Source organism: Camelina sativa, chromosome 9, assembly GCF_030686135.1.
Source record: "Camelina sativa cultivar CO46 ecotype springtype chromosome 9, ASM3068613v1".
Taxonomy (NCBI): domain Eukaryota; kingdom Viridiplantae; phylum Streptophyta; class Magnoliopsida; order Brassicales; family Brassicaceae; genus Camelina; species Camelina sativa.
In genome coordinates this window covers 16,608,508-16,633,707 of record NC_141888.1, presented here as the reverse complement: position 1 = coordinate 16,633,707, position 25,200 = coordinate 16,608,508, and the positions used below count along the sequence as shown (strand labels likewise).

General features: G+C 39.7%; 1 protein-coding gene, 1 non-coding gene and 2 pseudogenes across 3 annotated transcripts; all 4 read left to right on the top strand.

Annotated features, from left to right (window-relative positions):
• Nucleotides 1-7,023: 7,023 nt before the first annotated feature.
• Nucleotides 7,024-7,130, top strand: LOC147938176 (small nucleolar RNA R71). Its single transcript, XR_015567612.1, has one exon. It is a non-coding gene; the product is annotated as a small nucleolar RNA R71 (small nucleolar RNA).
• A 4,374-nt stretch (nt 7,131-11,504) lies between these two features.
• LOC147938175 (uncharacterized) lies at nt 11,505-13,631 on the top strand. The gene has a single exon (XM_087464134.1). It carries the CDS (start codon nt 11,505-11,507, stop codon nt 13,629-13,631), a length of 2,127 nt encoding a protein of 708 aa, XP_087320260.1.
• Nucleotides 13,632-13,722: 91 nt separating this feature from the next.
• Nucleotides 13,723-15,378, top strand: LOC147938174 (uncharacterized; annotated as a pseudogene). Its single transcript, XR_015566206.1, has 5 exons — nt 13,723-14,066; nt 14,145-14,324; nt 14,405-14,504; nt 14,589-14,979; nt 15,054-15,378. The product of XR_015566206.1 is annotated as an uncharacterized LOC147938174 (transcript).
• A 570-nt stretch (nt 15,379-15,948) lies between these two features.
• Nucleotides 15,949-18,163, top strand: LOC147938173 (uncharacterized; annotated as a pseudogene).
• Nucleotides 18,164-25,200: the final 7,037 nt, after the last annotated feature.

The window sequence follows — 25,200 nt, the reverse complement described above, 5'->3', positions numbered from 1 at the left end:
TCTCCTGAACGAAATCTGCACCAAATATGCTCCTCTCCCCCACCTGAGTCCAACATAAAGGTGTACGACACGGCCTCCCATACAGGGCCTCATAAGGAGCCATCCCAATACTAGCCTGGTAGCTGTTGTTATAAGCAAACTCCACCAAGCTCAAGTGATCTGCCCAATGACCACCCCAATCCAGCACACACATCCTCAATAAATCCTCCAAGATCTGGATCGTCCTCTCCGACTGACCGTCCGTCTGAGCATGATAGGCTGTACTCATATGCACCTTCGTGCCCAACTCTGCCTGAAACGCCCTCCAGAACACCGAAGTGAACTTGGAATCTCTATCAGACACAATACTAACAGGCACACCATGCAATCTGACTATCTCCCTCACATACTTCTTGGCCAAAACCGCTGCTCCATCAGTTTTCTTGATGGCCAGAAAATGTGCAGACTTAGTCAAACGGTCCACAATGACCCAAATAGCATCAAACGTCCTCGACACAGGTAAACCTACCATGAAGTCCATCGTGATCAAATCCCACTTCCACTCTGGAATGGGTAAACTCTGTAACAAACCACCAGGAACCTGATGCTCCGCCTTCACCAGCTGGCAAGTATCACACTTCGCCACCCAGTCAGCTACGTCCTTCTTCATCCCGACCCAGTGATAATACCGCTTGAGATCACGGTACATCTTGGTCGCCCCTGGATGAATAGAGAACTTGCTCGAATGAGCCTCTCTCAGTATCTCCTGCCTCAAATCCTCACCCTTGGGCACACAGATCCGACCATGCACAAGGATAGTACCATTAGCAGAAACCTGATACTCTGCACCCGCAGCCTTAGAGGCATTCACCAGCCCCTCATCACTCTCCTGAGCTAACCTCACTCTGCTCAACAAATCTGCTCTATCAACTGCCTCCAAACCCAAAGGTTCTTGTGAGATAGCACACAAACTCAATGCACTGATCTCACCTACCAACACCTCCATATCCTGCTCCTGAGCCGAAGCCACCCGCTTCCGACTCAAGGCATCTGCAACCAGATTGGCTTTACCAGGATGGTAAGCTATGTCCAAATCATAATCTGCTACTAACTCCATCCAACGCCTCTGCCTCAAATTCAGCTCAGGCTGAGTAAAAATATACTTCAGACTCTTGTGATCTGTAAATACCTGTACCTTCCCACCATACAGATAGGATCTCCAAATCTTAGGAGCAAAGATCACTGCTGCCATCTCCAAATCATGAGTAGGGTAATTAGCTTCATGCTTCCGCAACTGCCGCGAAGCATAAGCTATAACCTTCCCCTGCTGCATAAGTACACAACCCAACCCCACTCTAGAAGCATCTGTATACACAACATAAGGCTCGTCCTGCTCAGGCAATGCTAACACCGGCGTGGTAGTCAACATCTGCTTGAGACTTGCAAAACTTGCCTCACACTCTGGTGACCACACAAACGGGACATCCTTCCCTGTAAGCTTAGTCATCGGCTGAGCCATACTCGCAAAACCCCGAACAAACCTCCTGTAGTAACCTGCTAACCCCAGGAAACTCCGAATCTCAGTGGCACTCTGCGGCCTCGGCCACTCCCTGATGGACTGAATCTTCTCTGGATCCACTGAAACTCCCTCAGCTGAAACAATATGACCCAAGAACCCCATCTCACGCTGCCAGAAACTGCACTTACTCAGCTTAGCAAACAACTTCTGCTCCCGCAGCTTCTCCAACACTGCTCTCAGATGTACTGCATGCTCCTCAGGACTCTTAGAATATACCAGGATGTCGTCGATGAAAATGATGACTGACACGTCCAGAAACTCCTGGAACACGCTGTTCATCAATCTCATAAACGCAGCTGGCGCGTTTGTCAACCCAAACGGCATCACCACAAACTCATAGTGCCCATATCTCGTCCTGAAGGCTGTCTTCCTCACATCTGCCTCATGAATAGGGATCTGATGATAACCTGAAGCCAAGTCGATCTTGGAGAACCAAGTAGCACCCCTCAACTGATCCAACAACTCATCAATCCTCGGGAGAGGGTACTTGTTCTTCACAGTAACTCGGTTCAAACCCCGGTAGTCAATACACAACCGAAAACTCCCATCCTTCTTCTTAACAAACAACACCGGAGCTCCCCACGGTGAACAACTAGGACGGATAAAACCCTTGCCCAACAAATCCTCCAGCTGCTTCTTCAGCTCTGCCATCTCTGCTGGAGCCATCCTGTAAGGAGCCTTGGATAACGGCATCGTCCCCGGTTCCAGCTCAATGGTAAAAGGATCCGACCGAGATGGTGGTAATCCCTGCAATGACTGGAACACATCCTCAAAGTCCTCCACAACCAGAATACCGCTAACCGTAGACTTCCCCACTGACTCTGGCATAGATATAGTAACCAGATAGGCCTCACGGCCCTTCTCGATCATCTTCCCTGCCTGAACGGCTGAGATCACGAGACTCCCCGAAGTCGGTCTAATACCCTGAAAAACCAACTTCCCTCCTGGACGCTCAAACTCCACTCTACCCCGATAGCAATCCAAATGCACCTTATACCGATGCAACCAATCCATACCAAGAATGACGTCATACAACTCCACTGGACTGATAAGCAAATCCGCTGGCCACGACTCTCCTGCGATCTGAATATCAACTCCTCCAGCTCGTCCAATTACCCTCAGAAACTTGCCTCCAGCAACTCTGACAACTCCTGAACGCTCTCCAGAATCCCCTCTGATCCCCGCACTCACGGCACACTCCGGAGTAATGAAGCTATGAGAAGCTCCAGAATCAAACATAACATGGGACTTAAACCCGCCCACCAACAAGGTCCCTACACAAATCTCATGTGTTGAGAACCTAACACTTGACCACGAGCAAAAACAAATATAATCTGAACTATTGAATTGACTAAGTTCGAATCTCAGAAGTTATACCTGTGATCGCTCCTGCACTAGTGCCACCGGGCTCCTGGGTCGAGTACACCTGAGTCGTCGGCTCAATCCAACCCACCGGCTGCACACCGTGCTGCACACCCTGCTGCACCCCTGGCTGAGCTCCAGCCTGCAACACTGCTACTGCCCTCTGCTGCAACTTGGGACAACGAGGCTTGATATGCCCCGTCTCTCTGCAGTAGTAACACACTCGAGTATCGGTCCGCGGCTCCGTCACTGCCCGCTGCTCTGTCACTGCCCGCTGCTCACCTCTCTGTGGACAGCTAGTCACCTTGTGGTCCCTACTACCACACCCAAAGCATCTCGCACCCCCGTGCCTCGACCTCTGCATAGCATCAAACTTCCGCTTCTGCCCTTACGCAGGCTTGCCGCCCTTGCTAGGAACAGAAGACGGCTGAGACTGTTGTGGCTGCACTGAAGAACCGACCACAACCACCTGTGACCTCAAGTCATCCTCTATCCCAGCTGCAACCTCAACCAGCTCCGCTCTCGTAGCATAACTCCTCACTCTACACCGAGTCCTCAAATCATCCCGCAGAGCCAACAAAAACCTCCGCACCTGAGCCGCCTCTGGCTCCCATGCCCTGCCTGCATACCTTACAAGCCGACTGAACTCTGCATCCAGCTCCCGCACTGTACGGTTCCCCTGAGTCAGACCCAAGAACCGTGCCTCCATACGATCAAGAGCCTCCTGAGGAAAATACTTGGAGTTAAACTCCCCCACAAAATCTCCCCAAGACATACCCCTCTGCACCCTCCGTGCTGTCACCGACCTCCACCACACACGAGCATCTCCTGACAAGTAAAACACTGCCAGATCCACCCTGTACCGGTCGGGACACCTAAGCGAAAGGAAAATATCCTCTATCCGCTCTCTCCACTCATCCGCTACACTCGGATCGGTACTTCCTGAGAAATACCCTGCTCCCACATGCCGCAGCTGCTCCATCATCCGAACATACTGAGCATCCACTACCTCGGCCCTCGGCTGCACACCTGCCTGCAAACCCGCTGCAGGCTGCACCACTGGAACCTGTCCACCACCCACTGGCGGCACTACTGGATACTGCCCACCAACCACTGGCGGCACAACTGCTGGAAGTCGCTGCAAAGCCTGAGCTACCTGAGCTAGCAAGTCCATCAAGACATCCTCCCTGCCTAGAGCACCTCCCGCTGCAACCCCCACACCCGGGGCAACACCGTGACCGACACCGGGCCCATCCGCCCTGCCGTCACCCAAACCAGCCTGGTCTCCAGACACACTAGGATGAACCTGTGACTCCGCCACCTCCTCACTGGCCATGCTCTGGGCTACACTCACACTGGCCTCAGGAACCTGACCTCGTCCCCGACCACGACCATGACCACGCCCACGACCACGACCACGACCGCGACCAACAGCATCCTCACCCCTAACCATCTGTATCATCCAAGAACAGAAGGCTAAGCAAACAATAATTCTAGTACACAAGAAACACAACTCACCGTGGAATCCCAATCAGGCTCGAAGAGGATGTTCTAGGACTTCATGCCACACACAATTGCCAATCACACAATCAATTATAGCATGTAATCCTAAACATCAACAGCAAAAGCACAATGAACCCTAGACCTAGAACCGTAAGGGCTCTGATACCAAATTGAAACAACCCTTCCCGTTTTTTTTTTTTTTTTTTTTTTAATACCTTAATTTACTAGTGGTCCCATACCCACTAACATCCTAACAACAATCAATAACCGCGGAATAACCAAATAGAACAAATTCCATTGAACCAAAAGAAATCCAACATTCAAATCCAATAACCAATAACATCAATCAAATAAAGAGATAACCAACAACTAACATCCTACAATGTTCCTTTGACTTAATCTAGCAACCTAACAACAGCTAGACCACAATCAATCAAGTCTCTAGAACATCCTCCTCCTCATAGCCCTTGATTCCACGATCACACTTTTCCTTTACCTGCACACCACAAACAACAATTGAGATGCGTAAGTATTATCATAAATACTTAGTGAGGCCATCCTCCCATCTACTGGGTTATACACACAAGCAGATGAGACCCTCAAGTTCAAGCAAAACAAACAACACACAACAATACATCAAACCAGAAAAACAAGTCTCGGATAAGACTAGTGTCGACCGATGCCAAACGGTGTCGATCGATGCTACAACAAGGTGTCGACCGATGCCAAACAGTGTCGACCGATGCCCATCAAATTGGTGTCGACCGATGCTCCTGAGTGTCGATCGATGCCTCCTCTGCAGACACGATCTGCGCGAATCCCAGCGACGAACTCCGACTCCAAACAACCCAAAATCGACTCCAATCAAGTCTATCCATCTCGGAATTCACTAGAAATCACACAAACAACGAACCCAAGCACAAAACAACACAAAACAACAAGGAAAACACTCAAACAAGAGAGATCTCATGCTTAGATCAACCATGGTCAAGCACTCACCTCAAGAACAAGAAGTTTGGATTGAGAAACGTGGAAACAACACCTCCAGAAGCTTCCCCTTCGATTCCAGCAACAGCTAACCCTCCTACAGCCTCAGATCTCTCCAAAATCACCAAGAACAAGCCCAGAAATCTCAGAAAACGTTTTTCTCTCTTTTCTCTCTTTCTTTTCACTCAACGGCGACAAATGAAACTCTCAAACCCTAAGATTCGTCCTAAGACACTTATAACTCGATTTAGGGATTTTAATTGAACCAAACCGAACCAATTCGGCAATTAAATCAAACCGGTCGAACCCAGAAATTAGTGGTGTCGATCGATGCCACTAGGGTGTCGATCGACACTCCTTCCAAAATCCCAAATTCTGGTTCGCGGATGTTACAATGATCTTCTTGTAAGACAAGACATCCTTCAAACATTTCTTGTATGCTTTTGTATTCTTTATTGACTCTAGGAATGTGAGTTTGATGTGAAACTCTTTCATAACTTCATCAAAGCGAGCTTTCGCCTTTTCAGCCAGCATTTTAGCTTCCGCTAGACGACCTGGAAATGGGAGCTTAGGAACATATGGTGGTGGTGCAACGTATGGTGGCTCATCATCTCCTACAATCTCATTATCTACAGCAACATCAACAACAAGAACTTCCTTCTCAGAAATAATACTCTCATTTGCAGCTTCTTGATGACCTCTCTCAACAACTTCTCCAGGTTCTTCTTGAATCATAACAGCATAACAATGCTCTTTATTTTTGGGTTCACTTTTCCCTGGTAAAACACCTGATGGTCGCGTAGAGGCAGAAGAAATCTGAGCTACTTGGTTCTCAAGATTTTTAACATGTGAAGATAGTGTTGTGAACTTCCCATTGAGATCCTGATACATGCTATCAACCTTAACATTGATTTCAGCAGCATTCTTCACCTGACCTTCAAGAATCTGCTGCATCATCTGAAGAAGACGTAGAAGTGTTGCTCACAGGAGCTTGAACGGGTGCTTGGTACCTTCCCTGGAAGTTGTTAAACTAGGGTTTTTGCTGAAAACCTCCTTGACTATATCCATTTCCCTGTCCTTGTCCCTGAGGCACAAACGGCTTATTGTAGTTTCTTTGCCCTGGTATAAACTGCTTTTGTTGAAACTGTTGTGGTGGATATACCTGATCCCGTGGGTTCTCAACATTAGTGCTCCGGTAAGAGAGGTTGGGGTGATTCTTGTAGCCCTGGTTGAAACCATTGTTTTGATATCCTTGGTTCACGTAATTCAGCTCAGCTTGTAGTTCCTCAGAACCATCTCCAGCACCTTCCTGATAAACCTTACCATCACCAGTATCATCACAGAAATTCAAACTCCTTTGATCTCTTCTCAAAAGCTGCTCCACTTTTGCAGTCAACTCAGCAATCTGTTTTGATTCTCCTCCTCCATTACTTCTCACTGTCCTATCATAGTCAACACAATGGTTACTGTTGCTAGCAGCTAGGTTCTCAATCAAAATCTCAGCTTCTCCTTCTGTTTTGGTCATGAAGTCCCCATTACTAGCTGTATCCAGGGCCATCTTATACCTCTCATCAACCCCTCTGTAGAACGTGTTGATGAGTGATTCTGGTGTGAATCCATGGTGAGGACATTCTCTCTTATAGTCTTTGAACCTTTCCCAAGCCTCATGGAATGACTCAGTAGCATGCTGCTGGAAGCCTGAAATCTTATTCCTAAGAATATTAGTCCTTGCTTGAGTAAAATACTGTCCCAAGAACGCAGCTTTATACTCATCCCATGTTCGAATGGTATCTCCCTTCAACGACTTAAACCAGCGATGAGCTTTATCACTTAGAGAAAATGAGAACAACCTGCATTTGACAGCATCATCAGGTACCCTATTCATTCGCGTCGTGCCACATATATCCTCAAAGTATTCCAAATGATAAACTGGGTTCTCTGATGGTAAACCATGAAACTGATTTTGCTTCACTAAACCCAACAGTGCCGGTTTGATCTCAAAATCATTTCTGGCGATTGGAGGATGTTGGACGCCTCTACGGTACATCTCAGCGTTGGGAGCATCATGTTCCCTCAAAGTCTGTTGAACATTTGCTGGTCTTTGATTAAAAGCAGCTAAACGGGCAGCTTCTCGGCGCACAGCTTCTCTTTGCGCAGCTGCACGGGCAGCCTCTCCACCAGCAGGAGGATTAATGTTCCCAGCAGGAGGGGGATCCTCAAACTCTCCATGATGTTCATCTTCATGATATTCATCATCCACATTGCCAACATTTAGACCAGCTAAACCATCAGCCATTTCAGCAAGTCTTTTCTTTCTCCTATTCTCTCTCTCAAACTTTCCCAAGTCTTCGTGATATTGTTCTAGGTGTGAAGAGTCTGCACTGCGGGTCATACACCTGAAAACACCAAAAGAGAGAAAAAGCTTTAGTTAACAACTGTAATAAAAATGTTCTAGACTATAAACTAATCCTAAATCTCTAGGTAACGCAATTGGTCTCCGGCAACGGCGCCAACTTGATTGCTCGAGTAATTACCCGATACACTTAACCGCAAGGCAGTATATACGGGGTCGAATCCACAAGGACCAATGGTACACTAAAGATTTGCGAGAGTCGTAAATAGCTAAAGCGAACGAAAGATAGTTTGTTTGGTTTCAGAATTGTAAATAAAAAGGCAAGAAATAAAATCGATTAGCTTATAAGATTAAAACATTGGGTCATAGGGTATTTCAGAAATCGATGACTAATGAGAAAATGAAATATGGAATTCAATAATTAAGAACCGTTCTAGAACATGAACACAATAACAGACTAACCCTCTTTCAAGGCATTAGAAACTAAACTTGACTACTAGTTTGCTAAACTTTCATTTGCAACCTCCTAGCCAAATTTGCATTACAATCAAGTTCATTAAGTTCACAATGCGTCCCAACATCAACTTTCGCAGGCTAGAAACACATTGCTCAATTCACACTTATTCAGGCATTCTATCGAACACTTTTGATGCATAGAAAAACCTAGAGTCTAAAACAAGGTGATCAGTCCTATTTTAGCATTAAGATCATGTGAATCAAAGAACCTAAGGATTAAGAACTCCAAACAATAATTAAAACATCAATTCATTGAATCTCCTAATTGGAACCCTAAAACCCAATTGGAGAACTACTCACACATAGCAAAAGAGAAATCAAAAATCATAGATGAAGAAAACATGATTAAATTGCAGAAATAATAAGAAAGGGTTTAGAAATCTTCTCCAAATTGTCAATGAGGATGAATCTCTAGAATCCCAAAAGAGTGGCTTACAAAAAGTCTCAGGTTGCAGAAAAAAGGCGTAGAATAAACTTAGAATAAAACTAAGGGTTTTTCTCCCAGCAAATAGAAGGTATTTATAAAGCTCTCCAAATAAGGTAAAAAAAGGTAACGGCCTGGTTAAGACATTTCTCAGCCAGGCGGGTATCTTAGGTAGGCGGGTATTGACGTGAAACTTGCCGGTTCAGACTTCGCTTATCAACCAGGCGGGTTCCTCTGGTTTTGACGTGAAAGTTGTAGGGTTAGACTTCGTTGCTTAGCCAGGTGGGTCCTTCTGGTAGGCGGGTTTTCACGTGAACCAACATTCATCTCATATGTTTGTTTGTATCTAGAATAGCTCATTTACCTCCAATTTCCTCCAAAGTGTCCTAAAACCTGTAAAGACTCGATAAAGAACCAAAAGACTCCAAAAACACATTTTGACTCAATAAAAAGTGTAAAATAAGACATAAAACAAAGACTCAAAACCGATAAAAACACCATATATCACACAACTTTATAAAAAACAATTACAAATATAAAAATATGTTTAACAATGAGTGAAATTGTATCAACGATAAACTTATAATAGAATCGACATAATTTTCTAACTACAACTTTTTTAAAACGAAGTTATAGAAAACATATTTAAATGTTGATTAAAGTTTCAACGTTACTATATCATTCTAAAAATCTTTAGTTAGATTAAGAATTATAGGATTTTTTTTTCAGACTTAAAATAAGGTATGTTAAGAAATAATTTAGAATGCGTAAAATAACTTTGAATATCGAAATTCAGATTATTTGGACTGAATATAAGACGAAAAATTTGTGTCAAAGAAGGAAAATTTGGTAGCTATCTAAGAAGAGAAAAAATATACCCTTTGTTCCAAATTATAAGAGTTTTTAGCCTTTTTATTTTGTTCCATTTTTTTGTCAACCAAACACTACTTAGAAAGAAATCCATAGTTGGTACCCCAAACCCGAGGAAAAACGTTTACAAAGGAGATTGCAAAAATTTAATTTAATTTAATCTTGTTCCATTTTATAAGATCTTTTCAGAATTCTATGCATAACTTATGTTTATTTAGTATGTCATGAATATTTGTATATTCTCCTATCTTTTTTTCTATTGATTAAAATTTTTGAATAAATATTCAATTATATATTTTATGTAAAAATAACAAAATATTTATAATTTTTAAACATTGTGCTTTTAGCTAGAAAATCTTATATATTGGAACAGAGGGAGTATATTGTAAGAGGTATAATTATTATTGGGACAAAAAATTGTGATGAAAAAAATGCTAAGAAGAAGGTGAAAAGTTATAAATTTAAATGAATAGATACAACTTTAATTTACTTTTAGATTATGAAAAATGAAAGAAAAATATAATATGAAAAGTTAAGATGAACTGAAAACCTTTCATAATGTTATTATTATATAGATTAGGAAATGATTGTTTAATTTCCGTTTGAAGTAGAGCCCCAAACTTTCTTGTAAGAAAATAATCAATGTTTTCAATTGATTAACTTGATAAATTTATATACTTAGTACAACCAATATTTTATACTTGATGCAATTTTTTTAGTTATGAACGTTTTTATAAAATACTTCCTTTTATTATTGGCTTAAATAAATATGTATATATAACACAATAAAACTAAAACAACAAACCTTAAAGAAAAATATAAATTTCTCTCTCTCCTAATTTCTTTCTCATGTCCAATATTCAATTCGAGTATATACCGATCAACAAAGTGATAGTATAAATGATTAGTATTAAAACCAAATTCTTGCTTAATTAGGATACAAAGTACTAATTTAATTACTATTATTATTAAGAGCACATATATTGGAGTTTCTCAATCGGACTTTCATGATTTAAATTATAAAAAGTAATAAAAAGTCGAAAAAGAATGAGATACGATTCTCATTTGAGAAACTCTCGAAAAGATTTGAGAAACTCATTTGTATGTGTTTTTTATGATTAAACAACTTTTTTAGTTGCCATTTAAAATAAAAATAAATAACTAAAATAATTAAAATATTATATATGAAAAACTGAGAAGGGTTCTCAGCAATACACATGGTCTAAGAAAGTGATAATATAAATGATTCTTGTTTCACTACAAGAAAACAGCCCATAGCCGACTACATTTTACGACTATTTTTCAGTCGCTAAATTTAGCGACTATTTGGTTACTCCGTTACGACTATTTTACGACTAAATAAAAATGATCGTACAGTAGTCGCTAAATTGCGACAAAATTCAGTAGTCGTAAAAATATTTGCCATTTAACGACTACGTTACGACTAATATGTAAAATTATAAACGCAGTCGTAACCTTGTCGTTATGTAGTCCCTCAGTTACGACTATCTAGGTAGACGCATACAAGTCACCAAATTAGGCGACTATATTACGACAATATCGGCGGGTCGTACAGGTTGTCGCTTAGTAGTCGTTATTTAGCGACTATTATGCGACACTTTCGGTGAGTCGTAACGTAGTCGTATAATAGTCGTAACATGTCGGTATTAAAATTCACGTTTTCTTCGTTTGGGGGTTGGTGTACTTGTATTATGCGACTCAATTTTAATAGTCGCTTGGTAGTCGCCAAAATTGCCTATATATATGACCTTCACCACTTCTTCTCTCTTCACTCACCATTTCTTCTCTTCTCACTCATAAAAACACAAAAAAAAAAAATCTTCCAAAATAAAAAAATATTCCAAAAAAATTTAAAAAAAAAATCTTCCAAAAAAAAAAAGAAAAAAAAAGATTTTATATATTCTTGTATAATGTCTGGGAATTACAATTATAGTAATTCTCGAGAGTGGATGTCTAAGAGGTTCGATGAAGTGACGGGCAATTTTTCGGCGGAGTTTACAACGGGGATGGAGCAATTCATGGAATTTGCAAATAGTCAATCTCTAGCACAGAATAATGGGGGTATGTTTCATTGTCCTTGTAGTCGTTGTAAGAACGATAAGTTTATGTCGGGAAAAAGAATTTGGAATCATCTTTTTAGCAATGGATTTATGCCTGATTATTATATTTGGTATAGACATGGGGAAGAAATCAATATGGATATAGGAACAAGTTATGTTGGTAGTGATCAAGAAGTGGGTAATGTAGATGTGGGTAATGTAGTAGAAAATCCATACGTGGATATGGTGAATGATGCATTTCGTTATAATGTGGGTTTAGATGATAACTATCATGAGGGTAGTTCTCAAAATGTAGAAGAACCAATACGTAATCATTCAAAGAAATTCTACGACTTGTTAGAAGGCGCAAAAAATCCACTATACGATGGTTGCCATGAAGGTCACTCACAATTATCGTTAGCTGCTCGAGTCATGCAAAATAAGGCGGAGTATAATATGAGTGAAAAGTTAGTGGATTCGGTGTGCGAAATATTGAATGAGTATTTACCAGAAGGAAACCAGGCAACGGGTTCACATTACGAGACGGAAAAATTAATGCGCAATTTAGGTCTCCCATATTATACAATTGATGTTTGTATTAACAATTGTATGATATTCTGGAAAGATGACGAAAAGGAAAAGACTTGTCTGTTTTGTGGTGCTCAAAGATGGAAGCCAAAGGATCCTCGACGTAGAACCAAAGTACCATTCAGTCGTATGTGGTATCTACCTATTGCTGATAGATTGAAGAGGATTTACCAGAGCCACAAGACTGCGGCGGCGATGAGATGGCATGCTGAGCACAAATCTAAGGAGGGAGAAATGTGTCATCCTTCAGATGCAGCGGAGTGGAAATATTTTCAAGAACAAAATCCTCGATTTGCAGAAGAACCCGGTAACGTTTATCTTGGATTATGCACTGATGGGTTCAATCCGTTTGGCGTGTCTCGTAATCATTCATTGTGGCCTGTGATCTTGACTCCATACAATCTACCCCCTGGTATGTGCATGAACGAAGAGTTCTTGTTTCTTACAATTTTGAATTCTGGGCCAAATCATCCGCGAGCTAGTCTGGATATCTTCCTCCAACCTTTGATTGAGGAGTTAAAAGAGTTGTGGTCTACTGGAGTCGATGCATACGATGTTTCCTTGAATGAAAATTTTAATCTAAAGGCAGCGCTAATGTGGACGATAAGTGACTTTCCGGCGTATGGCATGTTATCAGGATGGACAACCCATGGAAAATTGTCTTGTCCAGTTTGCATGGAAGATACAAAGTCATTTTATCTCCCTAATGGAAGGAAGGTGTGTTGGTTTGATTGTCATCGGAGATTTCTTCCTCACGGTCATCCATTAAGGAGGAATAAGAAAGACTTTCTAAAGGGAAAAGATGCTTTGAGAGAGTATCCACCTCAGTCGTTGACCGGTGAGCAAGTTTATTACAAGCGGTTGGCTGAAGTAAAACCACCAAAAACCAAGGACGTTGGTGGAAATGGTCATGAAAAGAAGACTGCTGGCTATGGGAAGCAACACAACTGGCATAAGTTAAGCATCTTATGGGAGCTGCCTTACTGGAGGGACCTCAATCTTCGACACAATATTGATGTGATGCATACAGAGAAGAACGTTTTGGATAACATCATGTATACTCTTATGAGTGTGAAGGGTAAATCAAAAGACAACATCATGTCAAGATTGGATATACAAAAATTCTGTTCTCGGCCACAACTACATATTGATAGTGATGGTAAAGCTCCTTTCCCACCCTACACTTTGACAGAAGAAGCGAGAACAAGTTTACTAGAATGTGTCAAACATTCGGTGAAATTTCCTGATGGCTATTCGTCAGACCTAGCTAGTTGTGTTGATATGGAAAATGGAAAGTTTTCAGGCATGAAGAGTCATGACTGCCATGTTTTTATGGAACGACTACTTCCATTTATCTTTGCAGAACTCCTAGACCGGAACGTCCACCTTGCATTATCAGGTATTAATTAATTTCATATATATACCTATATTTTTGAAGTCATTTAATAGTAAATATAAAGAAATTAACCCCAATAGTTTGCATTGTATATTGTAGGGCTTGGAGCATTTTTTCCGGGACTTATGTGCGAGAACTTTGCATAAAAGTCGCATTCAAATTCTAAAACAGAACATAATTCAGATCCTATGCAATTTGGAAAAGATCTTTCCACCATCATTTTTCGACGTGATGGAGCATTTGCCTATACATCTCCCCTACGAAGCTGAATTAGGAGGCCCTGTCCAATATAGGTGGATGTATCCTTTTGAGAGATTTTTCAAAAAGTTGAAAGGAAAAGCGAAGAACAAAAGATATGCGGCTGGATCAATCGTTGAGTCATATATCAATGACGAGATTGCTTACTTCTCTGAGCACTACTTTGCCGATCATATAAAAACAAAATCAAGGTAAATTCTAAAATCAATCAAGGTAGATAAAACTGTTATCATTTATTTGAAAGTCATTTGCTTTTCTCATTTGGTCAGGTTAACACGATTTGATCAAGGTGAAGCCCATGAATATCATGTCCCTGGAGTACCTCCTATATTTACTCACATCGGCCGTCCAAGTGGAGAAATGAATGAAGTATGGCTGTCTGAAAGGGACTATCAATGCGCACATGCATATGTTTTAAGAAATTGTGACTATTTTCAGCCAATTGAGAGGTATAATTAAGTTTATATACTTTATTATATATATAATCCACAAAAATTCTCATATATTTGTGTTGGTCTTGTATATATAGTATGTTCGAGGATTTTATTGGTGCAAAATATCCAGGACTTTCGGAAAAAGAACTCTCCGCCAAAAGAGCTGACGAATATCATTTATGGGTTAAAGATTATGTATGTCTTTATTTAATCCTTATGTAAAATATTTTTATTATATATTATAAATAATTCTAATATAATATTATGAATAATATGCAGGTTTCTTCCTGGAACGCCATAAATCCATTTCCTACCTGGGTTCAAGAGATAGTGCATGGACCTTTGAACAAGGTCAAAACATGGCCAATGTATTTTACAAGAGGCTACTTATTTCATACATGTGATCATGGTGTTGGACGAAAGACTTGTAACTATGGAGTCTGTGTTAAAGGTGAAAATTACACTGATGCATCCGATGCAGCGGATTTCTACGGGACTTTAATTGATATCATAGAACTCGAGTATGAGGGGATGGTCAATTTGAGAATCACACTTTTTAAGTGTAAGTGGTATGACCCTGTTATGGGTAGAGGCACTCGAATGAGCAATGGTGGCGTTGTAGACGTTCTATCATCGAGAAAATATAATAAATACGAACCATTTATTCTAGGTACGTACATATATATATATAGATATTATTTTTTAATGTCGATAATATATATTTGTGTTGATATTCCTAAACAGCCTCCCAGGCGCATCAAGTTTGCTATATTCCCTACCCATACACAAAGAAACCAAGGAAGGAATGACTCAATGTTTTAAAAGTTAATCCAAGGGGAAACATTGCAGGAGAATATGAGAACAAAGAACCAACTCTTTTGCAAACAGAAAATGATGATGTTGTATTGGTGACAACTATTGAAGATCTGGTTTTCGATAATTTAGAAGAAATAAATGAACCAATAAACTTGATTATGATGTCGAAGATGCAGAACCAGAAGATGAATTTCAATGTAATTTATCATCTTCAGACGATGAAGTAGATGAAGACGAAGATCCTCCTAACTAATTATGCTTGTGTAAAATATTTGTATCAATTTGGATAATTATGCTTGTATCAAATATTTTTAATAATTATGTTTCTATTAAAATAAATAATTATGTGTTTATATTAAATTGTAAATTATGACTAATTAGTTTCAAAATATTGAACTTTTAGTTTCAAAATATTAAACTTTTAGTTTAATTATGACTAATATTTAGTTTCTAAATATTAAAATTTTAGTTTAATTATTATGACTATTAGCGACTAATTAGCGACCAATTAGCGACTAAATTAAGAAAATATGAATTAATTAATCTCAACCCAAATAAACCCGGGAAACCAAATTAATTTCCCTCTAAACCAAAATTATTTCCCCCTAAACCAAAAAAATTTTGATTTCCCCCTACCTAAAACCTAATTTTTCCCCCAAACCCAAAACCAAAATCCCTAACTCTCCTCTTCTCTTCTCTTCGATAACTCCGAAACTCTCTCCTCTTCAAAAACTCTCCTCTTCCCGATTTCTCTTCTGAATCCCGATTTGCTTTCTCTTATCTGTCTGTCTTTCTCATCTGTCTCCCGATTCTCTTCTTCATGATGGCTCCAACGCAATCTGCGGCGAAGTCTGCAACTAAGGCTCCGACCAAAGCTCCAGTTAAGCGAGGAAGAAAGAGGAAGATGGACCGTAATTTTTTCCAAAGAACTGAAGGGTCGACCCCCATCAAAGAAGCAAGAAGACCAAACCCTCTACCGACACAATACAACTTTACGCCGGCAGCAGATTTGCCCCATCCTCAAACACCGCAAGAGCAAGACCATGTTTTCCCGAGACCCACACCGTCAGAAACACCACAGATCCGCAACTATCCACCGCCACAGACTCTTTTCCGGACCTCGGTGAACCAACAACGTCAGACTCAACAGCCTCTTTCGTCAGAGGAGGTCCATAACAATCCGCGACAGTCTCCACCTGATCCTCCACCACAAGACGCTCCACCGTCTCCAGCTGATAACTCTCAAGCTCAGAGCCGGCCATCATCTCACGGTAACAACTACCATGAAGGCTCTGAGGCTTCAAATCCGGAGCTCTAGGAGGACACGATTGTCACTCTAAATGCCCTGCTTAGAGTTCCAAACCGTGAGAAGTTTACAACCGTCCTCTCCCTAACACCGATGCCAAACACGACCTGGTACTCAATCTTTGATGGTTCTTAATAGGTTCTGTTTTGTGCCTATATATATGTATAAGTACTCAATCTTTGACATCTGTTTTGTGTTGGACCTATATATATGTCTGTTTGATGTTTGTTCTTAATAGGTTTTGTCTTGCGTTGGTCGTATATACATAAGTATAAGTACTCAATCTGTTTTGACATCTGTTTTGTGTTGGTCCTTATCTGTTTTAGAACATTGACATCTTTTTGCTGTTTTGTGTTTGCAGGTTTACTCGCGACGAAAAATCGCGACTGGTAAGGAGCATTACTAAAAATTTTACAAATAAATTTGATGGTCCATACTACAGCTGGACATGTGTGCCTCGGGACAGACAACAGAGATGGTTCATTGAGTTTGCTGTACAGTTTTCTTCTCTCTTAACCTTTTCACATATAGGTTTACTTGTTGAGTTTCCACTAACATCATTATATTGTCTTTGCTATGTAGAAAACACACACATGGGATCCTTTGATTACTAGGACAGTTCAACAGTTTTTTGAGCTCATCTGCAAACGCCGGATGAAAGACATTGTTTGCAATGCCAAGACTAGTGGAGAGCAACCAATATGGATCAGAGATACTATTTGGCAAATAATGGTTGATTTTTGGGAGACTGAAGAAGCACAACAAAGGAGTGTCACCTACTCTAAAGCTCGTATGTCTGATCGTGGTGGTCTTGGTCCTCACGTCCACTTATCAGGTTCAAAGTCTTATCAACAAATCCATAACGAAATGGTTAGTAACTTTTATATACCCATAAATTTTGTTTTTCTTTACATTTGGAGCTTTAAATGATGTCATAACCCTTGATTCTTTTGTAACATTGCAGGAAAAGGAATTGGGAAGACCGGTTAGTCTTGGTGAGGTTTTTATTAAGACACATACCAAGCCAGATGGTACTTATGTTGACAGGAAGGCAGAGCAAATCTCTCTCAATTATGAGAAGAACTTGCAGCAGAAGTTGTCCGACCTTGGGGAACATACTTCACAGCCTCCAGAGCTCACAGCAGATGATTACACAAACATCTTTATTCAGGTAAATACCACTTTTCACAACCCACATTGAATTATCTTTTGATTTCTACAGCCTCTTTAACGTTTGTTTTTCTCTTTGTTTTCTTGTAGTCTACTCAGAAAGATTCACGAGGAAATCTGTATGGAGTTGGAAGTCTTAAGCATACTCTTCAACCTCTTCTCAATGGCTTGGCAAACCAACAACAAGAGTCTGCAATGTTTCAGTCATTGCAAAAGCAAATGAGGGAAACTCAACGTCAAATCGAAGAGCAGGCTGCTTATAATTCTCGTCGTGATGCAGAGGTTGCTGCTCGTGATGCAGAGCTTGCTGCCCGTGAAGCACTACATTTCCAAGCTGTGGCTGAGCAGAAGGACAAGTTAGAGCATTTGTCCTTAGTCGAGAAGTACCTGCGCAAAACTGACCCTGCCTTTATAGAGTTTATGAAGACTCAATCAGCTGAAGCAACCACAGAGCCACTCTCAACCACACTCCCTGCAACAGCTCCACCTTCAAATCCGGTTCCTTAACAGTGATGCTTTGTAGGTTAACTTCTCACCTACAATTTCATAGACCTAACTAATTAGCTTGTCTCTTTTGTTGAACTTCTCTCTTTTGTTGAACTTGTCTCTTTGTTGAGACACATGTATACTTGGTATGCATTTGTCTCTTTTGGTTTGTATATTTGTCTTGTGAGAAACTTGGTCTTTTGGTTTGTATTATAAATCATGGTTAATATGATTTTATTGCCTTAATCTTGTTTTTGTTCTAATATGACTTTATTGCCTTAATATTGGTTTCATAATATTTTGAGAAACAGGTACCAATTTCAATTTAAAACATTTATAAATTTGTTTTCCACAAAAAATTAGTCGCTAAACAAATTAAAATTACATTACTAATTTGTTTAGAATAGTAGCCAAATAGTCGTAAATCAATAAGCATGTTACGACTACGTTACGACTACAAGCAAAATTACTGTATATCATGATTAGTCGTAAATCCGTCGTAAGCGAGTCTTCAAATGTTACGACTACACTACGACTCCTTTACAACTGCCAATATAACTGCTGGTTAATCGTAACTCTGTCGTCTCGTAGTCGTAATTATTTACGACTCTGTTACGACTATTTTTACGAGTACGGAATTTTGTCGTACAATAGTCGTTAAATAACGACTATTTTTACGACTAATTCTTTTACCGACTAAGGATTTACGACTACACGTTTTAGTCGTAACTGAGTCGTAAACAGCAAATTAGCGACTACTTAACGACTCTAACTGTAGTCGGGAATGGACTGTTTTCTTGTAGTGTTTATTTAACGGGGGATATGACAATGATTAGTACAATAGTTGTAATCAGTATTTGTTAGAGAGTTAAAAACACTAGCCAAGTTGATGGTTTTGGCCAAAATTAAGTTGATCATATAAGAAATTAGATTTTTAGTTAAGTTCATGTACTTTAGGCATGATTCAAAGTTATGTGTGTAAATACGCCAAAGCACCTATGTTCGTGGAGGAATCAATTAATTTCAATGAAATTAAACATGGTCTATTTATACATGGCATACTAGTCCGCATCTGTTAACCAAACAGAAACATAGTTTACCGATTTGATGGTTTTGGCCAAATTTAATTGTTCGTGTAAGAAATTTAAGTTTTTCATGTCTTAAGGGAATTTCTTGCAAGCTCAATTACTACTTACCAGTCCTATCAAAACTAGAGAGCGACCAATCACATAGGAAATGAACTCAGGTGTTGTATCGATGGTTCATGCAAGTTCTCTGATCTTTCTTGTAGTTGTGGCAAAGTATGTTTATACTGGAATGATGTAATAGGGGATATGAGGGCTAAATATCAATGTCGAAATTTGTCGCTTGGAGATAGAAGCTTCTTTATAAGCTATGAAAGGTTATCGTAAGGGTTCAGTAGGAATTATAATCATCTCAAAAACATTTCATTTATCATCAAGCAGATTGTAGAACTTCAACATATATCAGAGAGAAATATACACATGAGGGTTGAAATACAATTTGGGTCCATGTAATAAAAATAATTCGTAATAGAGAACACAACATCAATTTGGGTCCCAGCAAAATAGTTAAATTGAAACTCAAAACGTCTGCAACCACAAGAGAGTTGGTTAAAACTACGAAACACAAAACACGTTATACCAAACAATTTATATCGCTGTCTCATGATGGAAACATGCATGGTTTATATATACGTAGAGTTAAGTAGTCACTAGTCAGGAGAGGATTTTATAAGTTGGAGTTTTGTTGCATCCTTGTCCATCTCACTGTATATACTATATACTACTGTTTAAAATCTCTATTATTTCTCATTAAAAGTTAATTTTTTTAGGTTAAAGGAAAACTAGAAAAGACAACATGTTAGAAGAAGTGGTGGTGTTGAACTTCTGGCCAAGCATGTTCGGAGCAAGAGTGATTAAAACACGAATGGTGATAATCAGAGATCAAGTTCGAGTCTTTTTTTTAACAATTGAGGGTTGATGATCTGTAGTTTTTTTTTTTGAATGGTGATAATTACATCGAATGGTCTACGGAGATGTTAAACGCACTCCAAGTCTAACACAAAAACAGGGTTTTCAATGGAAAAAAACAGGGCTTTTTTTATTTATTTTCCTTTACATACATTAGGGTTTTTTACATCACTATTTTATATACAATAGTAGAACAATCTAGAGCTCCTAAATAAACCTTATCCTACAGCTGTATTTGGTGACTCATCCTATTGAGATTGCAAAACCTTGAATTTGTTCGGATCGGAGAGGAGCGTCTTCTCCGTACTAACGTTCCTCCTCTGTTTTGAAGATGAGACAGCTTTGGTCGTTGTCTTCTTGTGTTGATTTTGACTATGCAGATGGACTTGGGCTTCAATTGAATTTGTTTTGTCGAGGCCCAACATCGTTATTGGATTATCTTCTACAAGATAGTGGCTTTGTCAGGGTATTAATATGATTAAATTAAATCAATACAATGAAAACAAGATGTGTTTTTCCCAGCGTTGACACCTCAGCATTTTGGAGTATCATGGAGCTGACACTTCAGTTAAAACAAGTAACCAATTAAATTATAAGAATTAATGTAGCTCAACTTTGATATCCAATAATATTCATCTCTCCATCCATGTCACATTTTTTAGTTAATTTGCTGTATTAAAAATAAATGGCCCAAGCCTAATAGCAAAATACCATTACATAGGAATCTAATAGTACTCATAATTAAAAGCCAAGTAGCTCAAATCGTAGAAAGATAAATCATAAATAGGTGAAGAAATAGTTGTCGTTCAATTATCAAACAAACCCGGATTCTGAGATTGAAAAACAGAGATCCTATTTTTTTTTGTTGACCTGATGATTATGGAGATCGAATCCGAAAAATTGTAAGATTATGGTGAAGTTTGTTGTTCCTTTCCCTCCACATCACTTTCCATTTATAACTCCAAAATACTTTACCTTAACGGAGACAGTAGAAAATATTAGAATATTGGAGATAACAAAAATATCAGCCAAAACGACGATGTTGCTTTGTATTTCTTCGGAGACGCACTTTGAATCCGGTCAGAGGAACGGTAAACCACACAGCTTCACAGATCGGAATTATCTCCAGAAATAGAAATATATAATAAGAGGTAAGAATATGAACGCCGTCGGAAAACTACAACGAGGAGATATAGTTAAAGTATGTAGTGAGAGTCAACACAAGTTTTGGCGTGAGGTGGTTGAAGAGAGACGAAGAGGATGAGATTAGATGTCTCTGGTTCAGGCCTGAGTGCCTGACACATGTGCGAGTTGTTACTTCGTGTTTTGGAGACTCCCCACGTTTCCTATTGGGCCTTTAAGTTTGGCTTTCACTTGTTTAGATTATGATAACATTTAGTGGATAGTACAATAACACTAAATTATGTATACAAAACAATAATTATACAACTTGCATACAATAGCTATGTCATCTAATGGATAAAAATAATTTTAGAAAATGAAACACTATGTTAAAGATATTCAGTACAATTCAAGTTATAGTTGTGCATCATGAATATCTTTAACGGAAGATGTTTTATTAAGTGTGATGGTCGATGAAAATATAAACATATATTATAATATAAAGACATATTAATTATTTGTAAAAAGTTATACACATACATTAAAAACATAAGAAAAAAAATACAATGATTGACTGTGCAAGACATTTATTTTATAAAATAATATATATTATTTTTTTACAACATTACATATTATACGTTTGTCTTTGAGAGAGACCAGATTTGAATTCGGATTTGGTGAAAAGGCAATAGAGGTGAATATCAATGGGCCACTTGCTGCTTCTCATATATATATATATATATATATATATATATATATATATATATATATATATATATATATATATATGTCTTGTTTCAATTTCTTCATAAAATATTCACGAAAAATTTAATCATAACAATTTCGTATAAACTCTCTAATAGAGCTAGTAATCCTTTTGCTTCTCTCAAAAGAAGAGTATGTAATGGACCATGATTCTAGACTAAATAACATTAGTTTGTTATGTGTTAGAGATTGAAAGACCAATATATTGTTTACTTGATTAGTTTTAAACACATCTTACAAAAAATACTAGCACATACCCTAGGTATTTACTCATTTTCTTAAAATGAATGTTTGTTTGTTTTTGTTGCATTTTCTGATTTGCATATAGGGTATATTCCAAATATGGTTACTTTTTAATGGTGATTTGTGCTCATTACCTATATAAGGAGGGGCTGTTAAAATTTCTGCATATACATGTTGCTCAATTTGAAAATTTAGGATTGATAATAATAGTTCATAGGTTTTTTGAGCTGTGATCACTGATGAGAAAGCTAACACTAATAATGGTGCTCCAACGCATCATAATACAAGAAAAAAAAATTGATTTTAGTCTATAATTTCATTACAATAATAAAATAAAAAATAACCATAAACAAATAATAACAAAAACCTAAAACCAAAATATTACCAATGAAAATTATCAATATTAATAATGATTTTTAATTACAAACACCATACAAAAATTTTCCTCGAAATAATTAAAATAAAATAATACAAAAAACAATCTCGTGGCGTAGCGCGGCACTATCTTAATACACATTAACTTCTCAATGCGTGATTTCTATATATTAGGAATCTTCTCTAATTACATAACTTTGTCTTTTTTGTTGGGATTTAAGTGGAAGAGGTTGATAAGAAGAGAATTGTCGGCAAGAAGAATGAGAGAAAGTTATATTCCATAAGTATATCTTACAAAGGTTTACAAAAGACTATATATACTAAGAGAACTAGGGCTACACCTTTTACAATAAATCGCATAAGAGATAAGGAAAGAGAATTGGTTCTTCCCAATATTGAAAGCGACCCCTCCTTGTTTCCTTAAATGGAGCACAACCCGTGACTCCACTCTCTCTTCTTCTCTAATGGCTACAAGGAGGATCTCGAACCTTCTCATGGGCTTACACCAATAAGGCCTCCTTATTCTCATAGATGACTCGGCCTTGTCACATAGTTGTACGGACGGCCTCATAGTTGTACGGACAGGGTGATCTTGGTCAATACTCCCCCTCAAGCTTAGCCAAGGGAGACGGCTAAGCTTGGAACCCGCGTAAGATCACCTCATTAAAAACCTTAACATAGAAAACCACATGGGACAAAACCATGTTAAGGAAAAGAGTATGATCTTCACAGGTTAGAGGAGTTTCTTCACGGATGTGTTGGATCTACTAGTCCAAGCTTGCTGGAAATGTATTCGCAAATCTGAGGACTCATTGCTTTAGTGAAGATGTCCGCCAGTTGGTCTTTGCTTGGAGTGTAACACGGCAAGACTACACCTTCTTCAATCTTTTCTCGCACTTTATGGCAATCTACCTCAATGTGCTTAGTCCTTTCATGGAAGACCGAGTTGGTTGCTATGTGTATCGCCGCCTTATTGTCACAATGCATGGTGATTGGTTAATCAGACTCCACTCCAAGGTCCTTGAGGAGGCCTTTGAGCCATGTGAGCTCATTGGTTAGCTTCTTCATAGCCCTATATTCCGACTCGGCACTTGATTGAGACACAACTTTGTGTTTCTTCGACTTCCAGGTCACTAGGTTCCCTCCAACGAATGTGCAATACCCTGTCGTGGACCTCCTATCTATTGTATCACCAGCGTAGTCCGCATCACAGTAGCCGACGAGTTCCGTGTTGTTGTTCTTTCCCATCCAAATGCCTTGTCCTGGACTACCCTTGAGATAACATAGGATCCTCTCGAGCGTCTGCCAGTCAAAATTTCGTTGGAGCCTTCATGTGTTGGCTGACTTGGTTCACCGCATAGCATATGTCCGGCCTCGTGATTGTAAGATAGATAAGCTTGCCCACCAGCCTACGGTAGCGTCCCACATCTTCGTATGGTTCGTGCGACTTGTTAACTGGAGCACCGGGTGTTGGCTTCTCCCCCTTTCGCTTGACCTGGTAACCTTCCTCAAGCGGCGTGGACACCGGTTTAGCTCCTATCTTACCTGTCTCATGTAAAAGGTCAAGTGTATACTTCCTTTGAGAAAGAAACAATCCCTCCGGAGAGCGAGAGATTTCTATTCCAAGGAAGTATTTAAGTTCACCTAAATCCTTAATATCAAAGGTAGAGTTAAGAAGAGCCTTAGTGGCACAAATAACGTCCTTATCATCACCGGTGATAATGATGTCATCAACATAGACGAGAACGACGACGCGGCCACAGTCAGTCCGGAGAGTGAACAGCGTATGATCAGCTTCAGAGCGCTTGAAACCATACATGCGGAGTGTAGAGCTTAGCTTGTGGTACCACGCCCGCGGAGACTGTTTGAGACCATAGATCGCCTTGTGAAGCCGGAGAATTTTACCCGGAGAAACAATGTGCTCTAAACCCGGTGGAGGATGCATGTAGACTTCCTCGGTCAGCTCCCCCTGAAGAAAGGCATTCTTGACGTCCATTTGACAAAGCTCCCAAGAGAGGTTAGTGGCCAAGGACAAGACGACCCGGACTGTATGGAGTTTGGCCACCGGAGCAAAGGTGTCTGTATAGTCAAGTCCATAGGTTTGAGTGAAGCCGCGTGCGACCAAGCGGGCTTTGTAGCGCTCGATCTCTCTAGTGCTCAGATATTTAATAGTGAACACCCACTTGGAGCTGACAGCCTTTTTACCTTTAGGGAGATCAGCCTCGTCCCAAGTTCGATTCCGGATCATAGCCGCCGTTTTATCGTCCACCGCATCAAGCCACTCCTTATTTTGCTTAGCTTCCTCGTAGGTTTGAGGAACAAAGTGCTCATCAAGCTTACCAAGGAAGGCAGAGTGATCCGAGGAGATAAGGTCAAGCAAACACACGACCTGAATAGGGTGGGCGACAGCCTGATTATTGTAGTAGACTCGTTGATTCTTTAACCTTTCACTACGCCGCGGTTGTTTTAAACGTTCACTGCGCCGAAGTGGTGGTGGAGATGGTGTGGGCTGGCCTGTCTCAGCTGTACTATCTTCAGGTGATAGATCAGGTGGTGTTGTCAAGGCTTCTTCAGATTGTGTCTCTCTTGGCTCTAGAATATTGTTCTCCGTATG